The 21,272-nt window shown below is 31.9% G+C and overlaps 2 protein-coding genes across 7 annotated transcripts; both read right to left on the bottom strand.

Annotated features, from left to right (window-relative positions):
* Positions 1-3,251: 3,251 nt before the first annotated feature.
* LOC123197838 (binding partner of ACD11 1-like) lies at positions 3,252-9,786 on the bottom strand. 6 transcript variants are annotated; one of them, XR_006497932.1, is made up of 7 exons: positions 9,489-9,781; positions 8,592-8,805; positions 5,276-5,351; positions 4,915-5,025; positions 4,110-4,551; positions 3,670-3,914; positions 3,252-3,593 (listed from the first exon to the last, which is right to left on the bottom strand). XR_006497932.1 is itself a non-coding variant. In XM_044612271.1 (6 exons), exons 2-6 carry the CDS (start codon positions 8,705-8,707, stop codon positions 3,889-3,891), a joined length of 771 nt encoding a protein of 256 aa, XP_044468206.1. In that variant the 5' UTR covers positions 8,708-8,805; positions 9,489-9,781; the 3' UTR covers positions 3,252-3,888. The 6 variants fall into 6 exon arrangements, 5 of the variants coding, with proteins under 5 accessions (XP_044468206.1, XP_044468207.1, XP_044468208.1 ...); XM_044612271.1 differs by having other exon boundaries at positions 3,252-3,914; XM_044612272.1 differs by having other exon boundaries at positions 3,252-3,914; positions 8,592-8,779.
* A 3,616-nt stretch (positions 9,787-13,402) lies between these two features.
* Positions 13,403-14,662, bottom strand: LOC123198192 (transcription factor PRE5-like). Its single transcript, XM_044612846.1, has 2 exons — positions 14,235-14,662; positions 13,403-13,807 (listed from the first exon to the last, which is right to left on the bottom strand). The coding sequence occupies exons 1-2, from the start codon at positions 14,349-14,351 to the stop codon at positions 13,655-13,657; spliced, it is 270 nt and encodes an 89-aa protein (XP_044468781.1). The 5' UTR covers positions 14,352-14,662; the 3' UTR covers positions 13,403-13,654.
* Between the last annotated feature and the right edge of the window lie 6,610 nt (positions 14,663-21,272).

Raw genomic sequence — 21,272 nt, 5'->3', positions numbered from 1 at the left:
TGTTGGTTGAACATAGAGCTGGATTCGAGCTGAGTCGAGCTCGAGCTCGGTTAAGACCAGCTCGAATTCGGCTTAAATTCTGTTTGATTTATTTTTTGTTATCAAAACAATGTCGTTTTGTATAAAAAATTTTAATTAGAAAATCTGACGAGTAGCTCGAGCTCGACTAAAGCCAACTCGTTTTGAGTTCGATCAAACCAAACTTGAGCTAACTCAGTTTGAATCTAACCTTAGTTGAACAGATCGATTTTATTCAATGGCTATTTAAACTTTAAACATCAATTCAAACCGATCTAACCACATTGCTGAAGAAAATCCACCATAATTTATTCTTATTTGAAATGTGGTGAAGTTGTCTGAGTTTGAATTTTCACAATTGTTGGAACTATGCATATCATAATGATATAATTTTGTTTGGTGGAGTATTTTTCTAGTCTTTATTTAATTTATACCCACTATGATCGGTTGTCCAATCGGTCTAATTAGCCAAGACCCAAACTAATCCTTTGATCAAGTCAATATTCAATCTAAGTATGAAAACGTTGATGATGCCCTTAGTCCCATCGGTAGATTAAAAACGAGTTAACTCAATTTAATTCAATTCGAATCAAATTTAAGTAAGAGCTTTAGTTCAATGGCACGACTCTATTTCAACTCAAGTCCCTCTCTGGTGATAGTAATATTATGCATTTTGCTAGTAATACTATTTATCTTATTATTGATATTATTTATCTTATGAGTAATGTTATGTACACAAATAATACACATAACTTTATATACAAATAACAATATATCATCACATGATTAAATAGTTTATAATTAGAAAAAAAATAATATTCAGTCATATACTAATGTATTATTGTTTGTGCGTGTGTTTTATTTTTATTGTTATCTTATTGGCAACCTCCGACGACATTTTGGCCCTTGAACAAGCCTAATTAAATATTTAAAATTTGAACTGAACTCAAGCCATCTCATCTCCAAACTTTGCTCAGTTTACATCCAGCTCTGATTAATCGACAGGGAAAGTCTTGGATAATAAAGAAGTACATATAGGGAGTTCTCTTTTTTTTTTTTCAATAGAACAATATTTTATTGTATATTATTAGAGGAACGTATAGATGGTATTGATGTACTCATGTAAACAGGAATTTTTCCAAGACGGAGATGACAAGGTCAAACTTGCCAATTCTTTGGACTGAAGCAGTAAACAAATATATTATCCAGGCAGTGGTTAGTGTTAGTGGTTAGCCTCAGAGCTTCTGTGAAGTTTCAACCAGAAGACCATTTCTTATGAAAGCAGCTGCAGCACCACAGCAATCAAACATGGCATTAAATATATTCAATGAAACATTAATGGACGGCAAAGTTAGTTCAGACTGCCTCACTTCTAAGTCCAAGAAACATACGGTGGAGCATTAGAATTTCTACAGAGATGACTTATGTTTAAGTTTCTATCATATTTATAAAACCTTAATTTATATGATGTAGTAATTATAAGTCTAATCGTTGTACCCTTAATTTACCTGTCTACAAGAAGAGTCTCTAATTATTAAACAAAAAAAGAAAGTCCAAGAAACTGCAACATCAGGACTAAGATAAGATTTTTGCATTCTAAAATGAGGTCACATAAATTTTTAACATACGTTTTTAAGTCAAGAGTAAAAAATTTTCTCATTTATGTTCTGTAAAATAGTTTTTGTTTCCCAAAACCACTTTTGTAAAGTGTATTTACAAGGGTTTGATGGAAATTACACCATCAAAAAGTAAATTAAATTAAGCATGTGATTCAAAGCAAGCAAAAATCAAGACAGAAGACAAAAGATATTTTTAAATTTGTCAATATATTACTCAAAAGCGTATGTACATTATTATGTTATTAATAACGTAACAATATGTATATCAATATTAGTTAGTATTTCTCGTTCTTTTTACCTCTATATAATCTTTAACATATAAAATAAGAGATAGAGTTACATGTGAGTATTCAATCAAATGTAATTTATTAGTAGTACAATTATAAAATTAGGCATTTATTCCAATTATCAAGAAGAAGATAAAAGTGATTTGATAGAAGTTGAATAAGAATATAATTTGTATAAATATGAGAAACTGAATTTGGCACCATAGATAGATTGTGGGAATGGAGTCTTTGAAACCCACATTTAGGATGGATTTGCATGTAGGTAACATATCTAATCTATAATTATGTAACTTGTTTTTTTAGTGTCGATTCTATGAATTTGATCAAATAATAAAATTTCGTATTCAAGCCTAGCCAATATCTAAAAAGATGCAAAGCAAGCCACCCACTATAGGACACGAAACAATAACAAAAGAAAATGTGCCAAAGATGTAGACACATTTTTTCTGTTATCTCTTCATAACCTACTAATTTCCCATCTCAAAATTTGTCAATCAATGAGGGCCCTTAACCTAGAAAGTCACAATAGGCTAAATGGCCCTTTCCCATGTAAAACTTCATGTTCACTTGAGTTGGTCACAGGGTAGATGACAATCAATTAGTTTGGATTTTGGAAAAGCAAATTAAGTAGTGAACAAAGCTCTTTATTTCAGGTACATGTGCCATAAATGTTGTACAAAACAGGTTTCATTGTTCTGAGGGAAATGGCAACGGCTAGATGTTGCAGAACTTTTGGTATCACTCCACCACCTTAAACCAGTCATACCATTTATTAAATGGATTTGGTTCAATTCTTAATATGGTTTCTGCTTGTCTTATTGTAAAGAAATTTCAGGAAGGAGGAAAGATGTGAGCCCATAGTGCTGGATTTTGCTTTAAAATATGCATGATTCAGTTGTAATAGTGTTCATCACGGTTTTGCTTTTAAGTTTTACAATCAGTATATGTTTTGACAGTTTAGGAGCTCATAGGTGATTTGACCAATCTTCTCTTTATCATTTTTAAACAATGTGAGATACTCATACATACTTATCATCTCTTTGATACTTTGTTGATATAAAATTTACTTAATGGTTTTTCAAGTAAAGCAACATGACAACTGGGATACGCTTTTTCTTTGAATATTGTTTCTGGGATTTTTTTTAGTCCAGTTTTGTTCACTTAAACATTAGAAAATGGACCTTGAAGTTAATGGATTATTGTTTATCATTTTTCCTTTTGATAGTGTCAGAAACTGAGGCTTATGCAAAGATATAATGGAGATTTGTAACTTGTTAAAAGGTCAGATGGGGCACTGGTTGTTGAATTGTAACTATTGACAGCATGGTTGGCAGACAAGAAGAGGTAATTTATTAAGAAAATTAAAGGTTGGTTGACAGAGTAACTTTGATTTAGTAAAGTTTTATCAGCTGACTAATTAAATATGAAAGCAACAACCTTGCAGCCGATGCTTTATAGTGTAAACATATATGATAATGGTCACAAATAACTACTATAAAGTAAACTGATGTTGAAATTAAATTCCAAGTATTGCTTTTCAGAAAATTCCAGGAGTCGATTGTCTTCACCTTTTGTTTGGTGCGCTCGCCTTGTAAGACCTGCCAATTACCTCACAGACTGTTTCCTAGTTGCCCTCCATGCAGGACCAGTTAGAATGGTCACTTTCCATCTGGGTCATGGAGAATTAGACTGTGGTCCATGTTCACATTCCAGTTGAAATGATAGAAACAAAAAGAAAGACCTACATTCCAGCATATATGGATTCGAAAAAGCCATAAAAATCCGTGATTATATCAGGCAATGGCGCATCTGACGGAGCCAAATGAACTGAAAAGGACTTGTCTCAAGCCATCAAGGGTCTCTGGACCTGAATTGATAAGGTTTTACTTGATGATCTCATATAACACATTAAGTTCAGACCATATATGATGAGGTCCCCGCCAATCATGGAGAGCCTAGACAATTCACCAGAGCAAACTTTTCACTCCCTCTGCAATATTTTACAGGATCTTATGTTATGATCACAGGGCTAAAACTATGAGATGTATTAACTGTAAACCATAATGAAACTGCCTTTGAACTAGGCTGGCCCTAAACATAAAACAGTTTAATTGAGTTTTTATTTGCAGTCACTCATTTGGGGTAAACAAATTGCAAAAAGTTGCTTATTTAGTATTATGAGTACCTAAATCCGCTGCAGCTTTAGCTGCGCGTTCTAAGACTCCAGAAACCCAAAGAGCACCCTTTGCAAAGTAGGTGCTATTGACTACTGCAGTACCAGCTGCTTTAGCAGTTCTACCAGTAAAAGTTGCAGCGGTTACAGCAGCGTTTCCAGTAACTGTTGCAGCTGTTTTGGTGATTTCTACAACATGATACTTCTCATCCACAGATTTTGCAACTTTGACTCCAGCAGAAAGCTTATCGTTGAGCCCAATTCTGTCGCCAAGCTCAACAACCTTGGCTGCAGCCTTAGCAGAGAGTCCATAGGTCTCGTCCAGGTGTTTTGCTTTGACTAGTGCATCTTTGCTCAGAACATATCCCTTAGCCAGCATTGTTTTCACAACTTCCTGAGCAACTGTTATTGCTTCTCCAGGAGTAGAAGCATATCGATCCATATGAGTGACCTGCTAAAATTATGCACAAAGTCAGCCAATAGAATCAACAAAATTAGGTGACAATGAATGTTCTTTCATTGCTTATGTGGGGAACTATGACACAACCGCCAACATAAACATGATTCCTCTGAAGTTTATCTAACTTTGTGGATCAACTGAAGCAAATCAAACAGATAAGGCAATTGTAAGAATTAACAGGATAGAAACATACTTATTGTAAACTAAAACGGGAAAAATGAATCAGGAACCCCATTAATCCAAGGGAATTTGCGAAAACATACTGTAATAAGAATTCTTCAACATAAATGCACATTGCTCAAAATCAAGAAGATCTATCTATAATTTTTGTCAGCTTATTGGTTAATGGACCAATACCGTTGAGCCAGAATTCTCTTCAAAGTTCCATGGACTGCCCCAAGGGTGAGATTCATCTTCATTTGTCCCCCACCGTATTATGCATATGGGTTGATCTGCAATTGTAGCTCCCTGAAATATAAAAAGCATTGGAAATTCTATCAAATACCCTTAGCTTTTTATGTTTTGATATCTTCAAATCTATCTCCAGAGACCAAAGCAAGTTCAAAGATTATACTCATGAAGAATATCTTTTTTAACTTTCATACCAGAGTTGCTTAAAGCTTGCTATCAGTTTGTATGTAAACGCAATTTCTGTCTCAATGGGAGTTTGATATGCAGGTGGTGAAAACTTGGAGCAAAAGTGTAAATGGTGACTTACACTGAGCAAAACAGCAGTTTCCAAAGCATAAGCATCTTTAAATGTCACATATGCAGAACAAGTGTCTTCGCCATTTCTGTTCTTAACAAAGAAATTTAGTCCTCAGATCGGAACATGTGATTCTTCACTCTTCATAATCAGAATTATTAGAAATCATTTAACTCCAATACCATATTAGGAAAAAAAACAAGCAAAGCTCTGATGTGATGTCAGAGTTTAGGCTAATATGAGAGAATTTAGAATCCAGGTTAATGAAAATTCATTTCAATATTTAACATGCAGCCTCTATGTTAACAGCCAGTGGCAGACTAAAGTTATCAACTCAGAAATATCAGCATCCAATTTGCTTCATATTAGATTAAGAAAAATTAAGAAGTTTATGTTATCTATTAACACTGTTTTAAAGAGAAACACACTCAAATTCACTGAGTTAAAATGCAGAAACCAAGATTGAAAATGTGTTAGGAACTTCACGGAACCATATCAAATATAAAAATTAACAATATGTGAAATAAATCACCAATCACACAAAAGAGAAAATACTTAATGTGGTTTTGCATAACCCACCTATATCCACAGATGAGAGAGGAATATATTATTATCATAAATATACAAGACACACTATATGATATCCCAAAGGAGCAACTTGTCAAAACTCCAAACTAATGATATCCTAAAAAGTGTTTTCCAAGACTAATGCGGATTTTGTGCATGTATTAATTAAGTTCAGAGTTAAAGACTTAGAATCAATAAAACAAAAAAATAAGTTTGATATTTACATTTGACCATGTAACAACTCAAGGATTAAAGGATGCATCACTGTCCAAGGGAGATCCACCACCAATCTCCAGTCAAGAGAGAGGATAAAGAAGATAAATGACCAAGAAACAACCCAAGGCATAAAGAAACACCATTGGCCAAGGGATTCCACCACCTAACTCCGGTCAAGAGAGAAAGGATAAAGGAGAAAAAAAAAACTAACCAAAAACACACCCATGACTTAAAGGAGAACCACTGACCTAGGGAAAATCGACCACCAATCTCCGGTTGGGGAAAGGATAAAGGAAACTAGTTGATCAATGAATAAACACCATGATTTTCATAACCAAGTCTCTTTCTTACATGGAGATTGTTAAGCATTTATATAAGCCACAAAATACATTAAACTAATACAACTAGGAATTCAAACTAAATATTAATCTAATACGACTTTTGAATTCAAAATAAAGCTAAGCATTAGTTTATAGGAAATTCCCAAAGAGGTAAGGGACAAATAGCCACCCATGGATGTCAACCTTGTCCTTGCCAAATAGGATAACCTTGAACCACCCACTTGTTTCCTTTGTCTCCTCCATTAAAGCTTCATTTGAGTTTGTCATGTGTTTTCCCAAGGTGAACTAATACAAGACTAATAAGGTTTAACATAACAAATTACATTATAAGACTAAAACATGTTTAAATTAATACATAATCAAACATATAGGTAACTTCATTGGGCTTATTTGTTAGGCTTGGTCCCAAGTGATCATATTACACCCAAAGGGGTGGTTTGGACCCAATGACAAGGGTAGAGCCAGTTAGTATGAGGATGGAACATGGGCTTGGGTAATGTTGGTGGAGTTTGAAGTGTTAGAGCTTGATGGATCACGAGCCAACTTCATATCATCCTCCCTAAGTTGAAGAGGATTTGACCTTTAATCTGGGAGGTTCTTATGTTCTACATGTGGGAGAAGGTTGCCAAGACTCCCTCCAATTCATCCAACAACATTCAAGTGAAAGGAAGAAAATAACTCATCCTTAAGCAACCAAAGTTCTAATGCCAGTTGATACAGATCTTGTGCATGTATTAATTAAGTTCAAGGTGAGTTAAAGACTTAGAATCAAGAAAACAAAAAAACAAGTTTGATATTTATATTTGGCCAAGTAACAACCCAAGGCTTAAAGGATGCACCACTGGCCAAGGGAGATCCACCATTAATCTCTAGTCAAGAGAGAAAGGATAAAAGAGATAAATGACTAAGAAGCAACCCAAGGCTTAAAGGAACACCATCAACCAAGGGATTCCACCATCTAACTCCAATCAAGAGAGAAAGGATAAAGGAGAAAAAAATAATTGACCGAAACACACTCATGGCTTAAAGGAGAACCATTGACCAAGGGCAAATCTACCACTAATCTCCGATCAAGGAAGAAAGGATAAAGAAAACTAGTTCTCAATGAACAAACACCATGATTTTCATTAACTAAGTCTCTTTCTCATATGAAGATTGTTAAGCCTTTATATAGGCCACAAAATACATTAAACTAATACAACTTGGAATTCAAACTAAATATTAATCTAATATAACTTTTGAATTCAAAATAAATCTAAGCATAAGTTTATAGAAAATTCCTAAAGAGGTAAGGGACAAGGAGCCACTCATGGATGTCAACCTTGTCCTTGCCAAACGAGGGTAACCTTGAACCGCCCACTTGTCTCCCTTGTCTCCTCCATTAAAGCTTCATTTGACTTTGCCATGTGTTTTCCAAAGGTGAACTAATACAAGACTAACAAGGCTTAACATAACAAAATACATGATTAGATTGAAATATGTTTAAACTAATACATAATTAAACACATAAGTAACTCCATTAGGTTTAGTTGCTAGGCTTGGTCCCAAGTGATCATATTGCACCCAATGGAGTGGTTTAGACCCAATGACAAATGTAGGGCCAATTGGTATGAAGATGGAACATGGGCTTAGGTAATGTTGATGGAGCTTGATGGATCATGGGCCGGCTTCATAAAGGAGATTGTTAAGCCTTTCTATAGGCCACAAAATACATTAAACTAATACAACTTGGAATTCCTAAAAAGTGTTTTCCAACACTCTCCTATCTGTCGAGAAACTTTGTGATACCCACACATATTTATCTCTCCTATGAACTACTTGATTTTTAAGATCCTAAATACATAGTCTAATGGAGATATTCAATTCCTAGTAGGAAATACTTTCTTAATCCTTGTAGAATTGTTATTCCTTGCATAATTGTATTTCTATTATAACAACTTTTCCCAAAGAAATAGGAGTGCAAACTTCACAACCAAAAGAGGAAATGTTACATATGCAGTAGTAAAGTCAGTCACAGTCAGAGATAAACTGTTCAGCTTTTTGAAATTTACCAAATCAAACATTGACTAAAACTTTCTTTCTTGAGTTTTGAATGGACAATACACATTAATACAACTTGATCATGATGAAACCCTTATGATCACAACTAATTTGAAAAGTAAACTCACAGACAACCGAAAAAACAGTAAGTAAATCATTACTACCTGATGATTTCAACATGCTCAAGTGCACCACAGTATGAAAAGAAATCGCCAACATCTTTCTCCGTTACTTTAGGAGACAGGCCTACAACTTCAGCAATGAATCCGCCGGGATACATTTTGTTTTGAAAGTTCACAAAGGGGGTAGCTAGCTAAAATGGATTAAGAGCACCCAGTTGAAGAAATTTCAGCTGCCCATGTTGACAAAGTTAGTTTCCTTCATGATTACAAAACCATGCCACAGAAAAGGCCAATGTGTGAGGAACTGGTAATGGCGTTGAAATAATAAACAAAGTGACAGGAAAGGTGAAGTCTTCAACGACTTATCCTAGGCTCTATAAATCTCCTTAGTGGTCCTACGATTGATCATGTTTTCATCTAGAAAGCCTCAATTCAAAGTTAAAACTGTTAGTTTGGATGAAAAGTTTTGCTTAATGATTAAACAAACCATATTATAGACTTAAAGTGATCCTTTATGTGAACATGCCAGTAAAGGGTTGCTGAAATTGAACATAAACTGGCATGATCTGTTTCATTAGAAGAGGGAAATCAACAAAAAGATATTAAAAGTCAGCCGTGGGGCATCATAATGAATTGCTTAGAAACCCTTAAAAGCAAATCTTAACTTGTACTTCAAGACAGATTGCCAGTCAAACAATGGAAGCTGCTAAAGGCTATATGGATTTGGGATCCCACTTTACCATATCAAAACTAAAAGCCTCTATAATTACTCTTTTCCAGTATAATTTTTTATAAATAATTCGAATTACTAAGATTTGAAGGTTCCCAGAACATTAAATTTAAAATTAATACAAGGGAAACCAAGGTTTTTTTTTTTTTCCCATCAAAATCAAAGATTCAATTCAAAAGAAAAAGTAAGAACTGAAGCTTCTAGCGTACCTGCTTGCTGCGGTGTTCTTCATTCAGAGGTTAGAGATAAAGTTAAAACGGGGACAAGATTGTGGTAACCCACAACCGTACCCTTTAACCGTTCTGTATTCCGATTACCTAACTGCAAATCCCACGCGCAGTTTAACAGCGTGGATGAGGTCTAAGGTTTGGCCTAACTACATTGAGCTGCAATAAAATCTGATAGTAACACTTATATCCTTGTAAATTCTATAGTCTCTTTATGAAAGAAGAATGATCATATTCTTGGTCCATCATAGAAACATCAATCGGGTTAATGACGGAATGAACAACAAAACTTTTCGATGGTATTTTTGTATACATTCATATACATCACATATACAAGTGTTCAATAAATTGTGCAATGAGGTCACTGGTAATATGACTCTCCTATTTGACTTACTTTCACCCCCTTAGTTCATAAAAATTTTGAAATAATGAAAGCTTTATTAAGTTTGAAGTGTTAAAATAAATAATAAAATAATATTTATACTTTTTTAGTATACAATTAAATACACAGATGATGTGTCATTATATTATTAAGTAATTTTAAATTAAGAATAAAATAACAGTCAATCACGTAATAACACATCATTTGTATACCTAATTGTATATTTAATAATATATACACATAGTATTATTCTAAAATAAATGATGAGAGGGTAATTTAATTATATTTGCTAATCGATAACAATGTAAATGTTTATACTTACTAAACAATGTTTTCATATTCGAACTGTACAAAAGTTATAGTTAAATAGGCAAATGGGAAGGATTCAACTGTTACTTTCAGATTTTATTGGACCTAAAAGAAATAGACAAAACCTTAGTGATCCAAAATGTTTGTTTTTAACTCGGCTAACTTCTGTTGCTGATAGAGTGAGCGCGTAAAATGAGCATCCAATGAAAGAGCGTGAGATTGGATCAATCTTTTGTGTTGAATTTACTTTAATACCCCCAGACCGTGGTGGCTAAGCTAAGTGTAGCCATTTTGACCGGTAAAAGACAGTTTAGTACCTTCAATGATAGTAACGGCCAAAAAATGAAAAACCTTGGGTTTATTGTAATTTTGATGAGGGTATTTTAGTAATAAAATTTATTATTCTGAAATATTTGTATCCAAAAGAGTTGAAAAATGCAATGTGAAAGAAGATTATGATACAAAAAGTATAATAAACATTTCAATAAATACTTCAAAAATACTATTTAATGGAAAATCTTCCACTAGAAGCCTTGAAAAATCTTCTTTCTAAATTCTAATTTGGAATCTTTTTAAATGAGAGAGATAATCACAAATTGATTAAATCATTAAATCTCGGAAAGATTAACTAGTAGTATAACCCATCGTTAAAGTCTTTATTTCAATATGAAAAGATATTAATATATTTATTCAAATTTATTTAAGGAAAAACGATATTTAAATTGAATTTTTGACTTTACATTGAGATTTCACATTTTAACTGGTTTCTAAGTATGACCATCACAAGCTTTTTTCTCAAGGAAAATCGGTGAATTATACTAATTTGATTTGATTTTATAAGTAAACATGATATTTAAGTCATAATTAAGTCCAAGAAATCCCTTTTTTTTTCAGGAGTAATTATAGGCGCTTGCCTTCTACACTCAATTCATGCACTGATTTCTATGTTCATCTTCTCTCATTTTCTCATTGACTACTGGGGATGATGAAAGTGACCTTACATACATGTAAATTTATATGAAATTGAATTTGTGTTTTCTGTTTTCATTTTCTTGAAAACATCCAAAACGACGACGGTTGAATTAGGGCAGCTTGTTTCCGTACCTCTCAACTTGTTCTGATTCGTATTTTTCATTGCAATTCCAAAAACTTCCAAATTCATCCTCAACCATGGCATACCTGTTTCTTGCTTAACATTTCCATGCCCGTTTTTCCTTTCCATTTTTCAGTCAATTCTTTTGCTATACTTCTAACAATCTCTTCATTTACATTCATATGGTGTTCATAATCCTGAGTATACTTAGTTGTGTATTTAGGAGAATTTCCATGATCCAAGTGTTACATATAATCTCTTTTATACGTTAAATTATATCAACTGATTCGATAAGATATTTAGAGTTTTTGGTTTGAAATGAATTGGTGTATTCTTTATTATGGTTTTTTGTAAATGTTGATATCGATATCTCATATCTGACAAGAATTGAGAGTCTTGACATAATATAATTTTTAAGACTTTCTCTTTTTTGTGAAACATTTTTTCAAGAAAAAACTACAAAGTCAATAAAGATTGAAGTGTTGCATATAACCTTTTTTATACACCAAATTGGATTAATGGTTCGATAAAAAGTTTGGAGTTTTCAATTTAAATTGGATTCCCATGTCTATCAAAAAGTACTTTTAATATTATATAACTCTTGGGACTCTTTCTTAGACGCCGTTTTAAGAAAATTTGTAAAATCAATGATAACCGAAATTAATGATATTCGATAAAACTGTAAGATCAACAAAGACTAAAGCGAATGATATCTCTCATCTACCGTGTTAGTGAACGAAATCAAACAGTAAGAATAATTAAAGAGGCACGCTTTAAGGTCACAAGTCCGAATCAACCAACACACTTTATGCAATTTTGGGGAGCTTTTAGGTCGCATGCATGTCTATTCAACACTTATTTCGGGACTCTTTTTTCAACAAAATTAACCATCTCTTCCATCAGTAACTTTAATTTATTACGTGATTTATGGCCAAAACAGAAGCTTCATTGTATAAAATTATATCTTTGACTTAACTAGCAATTAAGATTCACATAGCAGGTTTTGAAATTAATGATCCATCATAATAAATAAAAAGGTCGATGCAAAGTCTCAGTCAAATTTCCCTCCCCAGAAAATAATTCATGCAGAAAAATGGTCTGCTGTAATGTTTAGGTATGATAGTTCAAATTCAAAATTTATTGCATTGTCTTGCCCTCATACGGAAAAAGGTAGTTTATTGAAAATCATTTTACCTACTCTTAGTTCCTTTCCAAGTATATCTGTAAGTAACACACCACCATTGCTTTTCTCATTTCTCTCTTGTAATGTCATCTTCCACCTCTAGCTCCTGTTTCTCTTTATGTTAAATCTTTCGTGTGAACGTCAGGACCATGAAAAATATTCATAAATCTCATGCACTAGCTAGGGAGTATTTTTCATCAAATAACAGTTAAAATCTCAAATTATGAGTGGATTCAAATTGAGTCAACTTAGATTTGGATATATCTGAACTCGAGCTAAAGCTCCAGCTCAAGTTGGAGGACTCGCTGATGATTCTTCATTAGAGATCTTTTTTTTGAGCTATTCTTTTTATTCTACAGCGATTCTTCTTCCTTTTCGACGATCATTCTTCTCTCCTTTTCTAGCAATTCATGTCTTTTACGACGTCATTGTTTATCATTCAAACAAGTTTAAACTAAAACAAAAACTCAACATTTCATTTTTGAACAGAGCTCAAGCTGTCCTTGGGAATGTTTATGAACAATTTTTTTCTGAACTAAATTATAAGCAAGGAGGTGTAGACATACATGTTCAAACTGTACGTTGCACTTGCACCATGCAAGCAACAATTGTATTCAAATATTCATCTGAATTAATAATACAAATAACATTCAAATCAGTTAGAATTTATTCTAGACTTATATATAGTTGCTCAAGGCATTCACAAGAATGCATAGATTTATAATATATGCCTTATCTTGCATGGCATTGACAAGATATTAGACATATATTATACAAATAACTAATATTATTCCATAGAATAAATCTCAAAAATATATATTCAATCATGAATAGAAGCTTTTTTCGTTGACATTATGGCTCTTGATTCCAACTTACCGACAAAATTTTAGAATTAGTATTACTTATATAAAATATTAACACCTTTATAATTAATATTAATAATCTTAACTTCATATATTATATAATAATGGCTTTGCTAGTGCAAGCTCCTTTTTATTATACAACTTAATTACAACACCTATAAGCCAAGGACATTACATTATAATCTAGAGAAGCTGTCCTTGTTTGATCTAGTGACAAAAACTTAGGCCTTAGTAAGAAGCTTAATTCAGGTACAAAGAGACTAGAAAAACGATATTAATTATATATAATTAATAATAATTAAGGGAGCTAATTAAGTATTACATAATTAAACTCCTAATTATTGCGGCCTCAGCGCTATCAGCATCAATGGTGGACAAAAGCTGAGATAGTCGCTCACTTAAGTCATCAACTTCTCTGTGCAAACTTCGAATGTAGTTGCAGGTTTCCTGCAGAACCTTGGAGGCCGAAGCCTGCACAAAATTTAATTAACAAGCCAATTAGATTAAGCTATCCCTTGTGTATAATGTAAACATGCACCATAAAATAAGGCTGAAGCTACGCGAAAACTTTTGACTTGAATGTTTAATGGTTTTTGGATCTTTCATTCCAGGGTCCAATGAAAGAACTTGACCAAACTTACTCTTGTAGAAACAGGTACCTTCCTTCCTCTATAATTTTTCTTTGGTCAAAAGTTTCAAACATTTCTACAGTATTTTGTATTATAACTGAAATATATAATATTATAATACATGTGCTATTCATGCAACCATGCTAGCGTGTTACATTATTATATATATTTGTATTTATATATTTATTCATATTATATATGCTATATATCATACAAGTCTATTATATGTATATGTTTTGAGAGAAAGGCAGCTATAATATATAGTGTACCTTTTCAGGACGCCTATCACGAATCTCAGGAAGAAGTTGGCGTAATTTTGAAATAAGCTCAATGATCTGATCATCACTGATCCTGGAACCAGATTGCCTCGACCTTCTGCTAGACATGATGGTGGTGGTGGTAGTGGTTTTTACACAAACTTTTTAGTATGTTTAAATGGTTTATTGTATCATGAATTATAAATATATATGAGCCTAGCCTATGAAATGGGAAGCTCTAAGAAGAAGAAGAGGCTTAGTATAGGGACAGCAAGAAGGTGGGAGAGAGAAGAGAAAAGGTTAACTAGAGAGTTGAGATATAAGAGATGGAAAATGGAAGAAAGTGATAAGAGAGTTATAAAGAGAGGAAGGACCACCCAGAAGAGAGAGAGAGAGAAGAAAAGAGTACAATAACTAAGACAGTGGTGTTGGATGTGAAGAGGACAAGTGCATTGGAGAAAGCAGTGGAGAGTAGTGAGGGGTTGGTTTATAAGTGAGAGAGGAAGAGAGATAGAGACCATTCACTTGTAGAGCTTGTTCCCGAGTTGGGGTTTGATCTCAAGTGGGTTTTGAGAAATGTGTTTGTTCTTAAGCTAACAAAGTGGGCCTTCATGTGCATCTCTCAATACGCACCTCCATGTGATCATACGACACTCATCCTCTCCAATCAATCCTTCAATCCCTCTATTTCATCACCAAATCACGGATTGACACCTTTCATGTACTTCCCCTTACTGTTACCATTTTGCTTTGCCTGCATACCAAAAGTACACAGATCTTAGATTTTGCTTTACTTTTCAAGTTGAAAATGTAACCCTAGTTGATAATTAGGATTAAATTCAATTTGAAATTAATTTATTTATTTATCTAATAATATTATTTATTTTATTTGTGATATTATTTATCTTTCTAAAAATACTATTTCATCTAATAACATTATACATTAATTCGAATGAATTCAAATTTCAACTAATCCTAGACTCTAGCTTGGATAAAATCTAACCCATTGATAATGAATGTGTTTTGATCCACATGGGAGCCAATAATTTGTGTATTCATAAAATTACAAGGCTTCACATCAAGAAACATAAATTAAGGTACATAATTTTTATCTATCAACACATATGTTGCATCAAAAAAGGGTTATTATATGGCAATATCGTTCATTTCTCAACATTAAACATATCTCATTGTCTTATGAATAAATAGAAGCAAAATTAATCGAAGTAACTATCCCACGTCACAACCTAATATATTTACCTAGAAATTTTGTGTCTATAATGTGATTTCTTCTTCTTAATTTGCATCCCATTTCAATATCAAACGCCCACATCTCAATAGAATTTAAAAAATTATCAGAATCTTCAATGTGATAGCTCAATGATCAACAAGTTAGACGAGTGTTTAGTTTAGAGGAATATGCAACTGATAACACCCAAAACTATGATTAATTAACCAATTCTGTACAATACAATTTAAAATATATACTCTCTCTCTCAAATAATTGTTCTTCTTCCTTGTTTAGGGACATAAGTACGTGAGTGTTGCCAATTTGATGGTGTCACATGCTCCATATCCTCACACACACGACACGACACGTGTCATGTCTTAGTCTAGTACATTATATTATAGAGATGAAATTTCTATAACTGGGTATGGAGATGATGAAGTTTCATAGCTTTTGTCAAGCACTGTCACGTGTTACTAGAAACTTGGACGACCCTAATTGCATTTGTGAGCTAGGACCCTTGTTCAATTCACTCATAAATGAAATCTGATATATGTTCTATAATTTATAATAAAGTTTTATTGATAGAATTTATAATCTGAGCAACCAGGCAATTGATTTTTTTGGAACAACCAACAGGCTCTTGAATCAGGATTTTTCTGGTGGTTCTGGGTATCTTTGATGTCTCCAGGAGATCCCTAAAATATTTTAATTTGCATTATGAATCAACAAGTTTGACAGTTGTTTTCTCTAGCCCTTACGTTGTCCATCTAATCAAATAGTCTTTTATGTAAAATGATCTCACACTGGCTAGGTAGCTTTCAGTAACATTTTCTGTTTTTTGTGCTGTTTTTCTTGGGACAGTGGTGAATATGGGTACATGATGTTTCAAGACTTTTATGTGTAATATGAAAGGGATTGATTTGATTATTGCATGGTCCCTTTTCATACTCTCATGATCGGCCAATAATCAAGGTAATCCCTATTTTAATTTATGCATATACAATGTTGCATTTCTCTTTTATGTCTTTGTATGTATTTCTGAATTAATAAAACTATATATATATATACTTTGAATATATAAAATAAGTACACAAATAATATGTCATAATGTAATTAAGTGATTTTAAATGAAAGATAAAGAAATATTCAATCACATGATTATATATTATCTATATATTTATTTTATATATTCAAAGTATAAACACACAACATTGTCTTTGTGTATATTTTCATTGCATCTTATACTAATAACAATTGAGAGTTTTTATAAGTTTTTGGTTGGAATATCAATACCTAAACGTATCAAACTATTATTATTTTTCTATTGAAGGTACTAAACTTTTAGATTTTCTTATTGAAGGAATTAAACTTTAAAATTTTTACATTAGAAAGAACAAACCTTTGATATTTTCCAATGAAGATACCAAACAAACATAATTATAATTATTTTGTTTTGTTTAAAAAATAAGGAGATTGGTTTAATACTTTCAATAGAAAATAGTAAAAGTTTAATCCTTTAAATAGGACAAAAATTGAAAGTTCTATCAATTTATTTAGAAATTTTATAAGTTTGATCTCTTTAATAAAAAAAAATTATAGTTTGATATCGTTAGATATTGTTATTTTGTTGTTAGTTAAATCGGATAAAAATGTATTTTCTTTCAAAAAAAAAGAATAAAATTACATATACAAATATTTTTTAATAACGTATTAATACAAATTAATGTGACAACATATAATTAACTAACATGCCAACATTTGTGTAAAAATGGCCAAAATTAACTTCATCTAGGTTTAAATCCTATTGGAAATTTAATTAGAGATCAATTCAGTTCGAATTCTATCAGAGATTAGACCATTAGCCTCAAGTGGAAGAGGGTGGAAAATGCTTGTTATGCCTTTAATTCACATTAAGTTTCCTATGCTTGAATTGAATCATCTATTTTGGGATTATGTCAAGATTTTGGTGTCGAATGATGTTTTGACATCCCATGAGGGCAAGGCTGCCGCCTTTTATACATCTAAACACAAGATCAAACATGGCTATACCTCTTCACATGACCTCTAATTAGAATTGAAAAAAAAAATTATCATTGATTGCATTAATGTCCTCACAAGTTAATACATGTGGGGTTTTGTTTAAATCAAGCTCTATGAACCACATTTTATCACCATGACAAACATTGATTGAGAAGACATTCAAGAAGACATTCACTGGAGTTATTTTGGAAAAACTTTTTCAAACTCACTATAAGACCAAAATGTCCTCATTCAACCATTAAAATACATATCAAATAGACAAAACAAGATAAATTTATGTGATTTAGCTAATAATGGTTATATAAATGGTTATAACTGGTTTCTTATTGATCTTAAGGTTATTAGGTATAAGAGATACATCATATATATATATAGGTATTTAGAACGACATAATTACAAAATAAACCTCTCATTAAATTTTGGTTCTTACAAGAACCTTTTGACCCCCGCTCGTAGATCATACAACGAGACCCCTACAAAGGAGCAACGTCTCGCAATGAGTCTCATCCAACTCTAGATAGATATTTTCTAGACATAATCAGACTTTATGCTCCAATATAAACCCTACCAACCTCCCAATTGAAATTAATTATATAATCCCCCTTGGTTTAACCCATATTATAATAAGTATTCCTGTTTAGGATTTGATATATAGTTTGGAATCTATTATATATATATATATATATATACAAAAATAAATACAGTGTTGGAACTTGGAGAGGCTATTGGTCTGAGACAAGTTCCGAGTTGCTGGATTATGTTTGCTAATACAAAGTTAAGCATGCATTAGAGTCTCCGACAACCAATAAATGATGTTTAAGCATGCCCATCTTCTTCACTTCTGAATTGGGTACAAGTAATTATTTTTTCTAAATAATTACTATTCTTCAACCGACTTTCACTTTTCTTTTCCTGAAATTGATGAAGGAGAGATTTTAGACTATGCATGGTGAAACTTTATTTACTATGCTGGTAGGTGTGGTATGCCTATCTATCATGAGAGATTATGTATTCCGTTAGGATTATTGCATGCACGTTAAAGGAGGTTGAGTGTAGTGTCACTATTTTTTATTTAATATGATTTGTGTTGTCTGATTAATTCGGTCTTTTTGAATTTAATACATTGTCATAACGATACGTTCCATTTATATTAAATACAATTCTAACTAATTTGATTGGTAAAGTGATAATTATACCCAACTTCTTATTCCGATAATCTGAATACCTTTTTCAAAGACATATTAATGGTCACGATCAACTTATTTGAACATCCTACTATGTTGGTAGGTGTGGTATGTCGAATATTTTTTACTAATTAATAATTAAGCAATACTACATGTACACACTCCTGATAAATAATTTAGTTACACAGATGATATATCTTCATGTGATTAGATATTATTTTATCTTTAATTCAAAATCATTTACTCGCATGATAATATATTATATGTACCTAAATTTTATACCAAAAGTATATACATATAGTTTTATTGTTAATAATTATCCTCACTCCAATTAATATATATTAGGATAGCAAACGAGACAAGTCAAGGCATTCGTAAATAATTTGTAACTCAACTCGATTATTGTCAAGTAGAGTTCGAGCTCAAGTAGGTCAAGACTCAAATCAAGCTCAAAATCATTGTTTCTCAACTAGTTGAGTTAACATATTCATGACTTGACTTTAATATAATATTAATAAAATCTAAAAAATATTACACTTTAAATATAAAAGTAATTGATAAATATATAAATTAATAAACTTAGCTATAATTTTTTTTAATTAAACTTGAGTCAGTAATTCTTATCTCGAGCTTGAAACTTATATTCAAATCTCTTTAAAATCTAATCGAGTCAAATTTGAATCTAATAATACTCGATTTGATTCAACTACAACTTTACTGTATTCCACCTAACTCATCATGCTAATTAATTTTGTGACCCAAAAATACATGATTTCTCCTTTAAAAATTTCTTTAAAAAGTATATATATATATATATTTTTTTTTTTGGAGTTCACGTGAAGGGAGAGAGCAAATGAACACACGAGCTAAGATTAACTATTAATTATTTGAAGTTTCAAATCAAATTTGGAAATCCAATCCAGGGGAAAAGGTTGAGTCAACTCAAGCTACAAGAAAATCTTTGTTGTAGAAGATCGAGGGACGTCAATTAGTTTCCTATAACTATGGCTAATTAATTTTTTTCCATCCTTACATTTTGGGCATCTTTCCCTTTTCCCACCTCACTCTTCCTTTCAATATCATTTTCCGCCATTAAAGGGTTTCAGTTTTTGATTCACTCGTTGACATCTTTTTTGTCATCTATTGATGCCAATTAATAACCAATTTTCCCACCTCGGATTTTGGTTATAGAAAAGTAAGTCCTAACCATACAACTTCCATAGATTGCATAAATTGACGAAGAACTAGACTCAATTCGAATATAATTTAAATAAAGATTAGTTGAAAATTAATTTAAAATTAATCGAGTTAGTTTGGATCGATCAGTTAAAGTTTTTTTAACTAAAACTTTTTTTATAATAAAACTTGATTTTAAACTTAATTCTACTCAAATTCAAACTTAATTCTTTTATGAAAATGAGTACAATCTTTGTTAAAAAACCTTACATAAATTTTATCTTGTCTTATGTTTGGTTAGAATTGGTAACCACTTTGACTATAAGACATTATAGTGATGCATTCAAAATTTGCTATCCAATCAGTAGACAACGACCCTTCCCTCGATAAGAGGACAAAATTATAAAGGGCAATGCCTTCGAGTTTGTAAATATTATTTAACTATTAGTTTACTAGTAAGATGTTAATTAGTGGTTCGAATTTATCTCATAAAGAATAGTTTAAATTTTATTATCAAATACATTTATCATAACAAGAGAGTTAAGAATATATTAAAATAACAATAATCGTATTAGACAGAACCCGATTTTGAGTAAACCAAAAAAAATTTACATGTGTAAGCTTCACAAAACCATCCAACAATCGGGTCAAAGTAGAATCGGATCGAAAGTGTAAACAAGTAAAGGTAAGGGTGTAAAAGACAAGTGAATGAATAAGTTTAAACAAGAAATTAATTGAGCATTAGTGAGCCGAGGTACAGTCAAACATCAACATGAAGTAGTCCACCGACATTAGGCACATGTGCATTAGAGTCCAAAAATACAAGAATCTCTTGCAGGATCCTCTCTCTTCAATTCATGTCATGCCTCCCATTTTGTTCTGCAATTTCTGAATTTTAAGAAAGTTAGGGATGGCTGTTTCCTCTCTGAGTGTCAATTTGTTTGACTTCAATGAACCCAATTTTTAATATTTTAATAGAAAATTCTATTAATATATGTTACATTAGAAAGTGAAAAATCTCTTAATACATAGGATTTCTATAATTATAATTGGTCTCAAATTCAACCCATGTTAGACTTTAGTCATTTCCCAAGCAAAAGATGATGTGAAGCAAGTTATCGATGAGGGTGAATTCAATTTGAACTAATTTAACTTGAACAAATTGATCTCGAAATAGAGTTTCGGTTTAGAAATTGACTCATTTGTCTATCTAATGATATCGTTTATCCGATCGACAATATTATTTGTTTTTTTAACAATATTATTCATCTCGTGGACAACCTTCTAATGACATTATGAACTTACTCAAATAAGTTCAAACTAAAAATGAGCATTTATGGGTTGGAAAATGTGCTTAAACTGGTCACAAACTCAATTCAATTCAGATAGAATTTATATCATAGTTAAAATTTATGATAA

This window comes from Mangifera indica, chromosome 15 (assembly GCF_011075055.1).
Source record: "Mangifera indica cultivar Alphonso chromosome 15, CATAS_Mindica_2.1, whole genome shotgun sequence".
Classification (NCBI taxonomy): domain Eukaryota; kingdom Viridiplantae; phylum Streptophyta; class Magnoliopsida; order Sapindales; family Anacardiaceae; genus Mangifera; species Mangifera indica.
The sequence above is the reverse complement of the archived record's forward strand: the minus strand, read 5'-3'. Positions and strand labels throughout refer to the sequence as shown.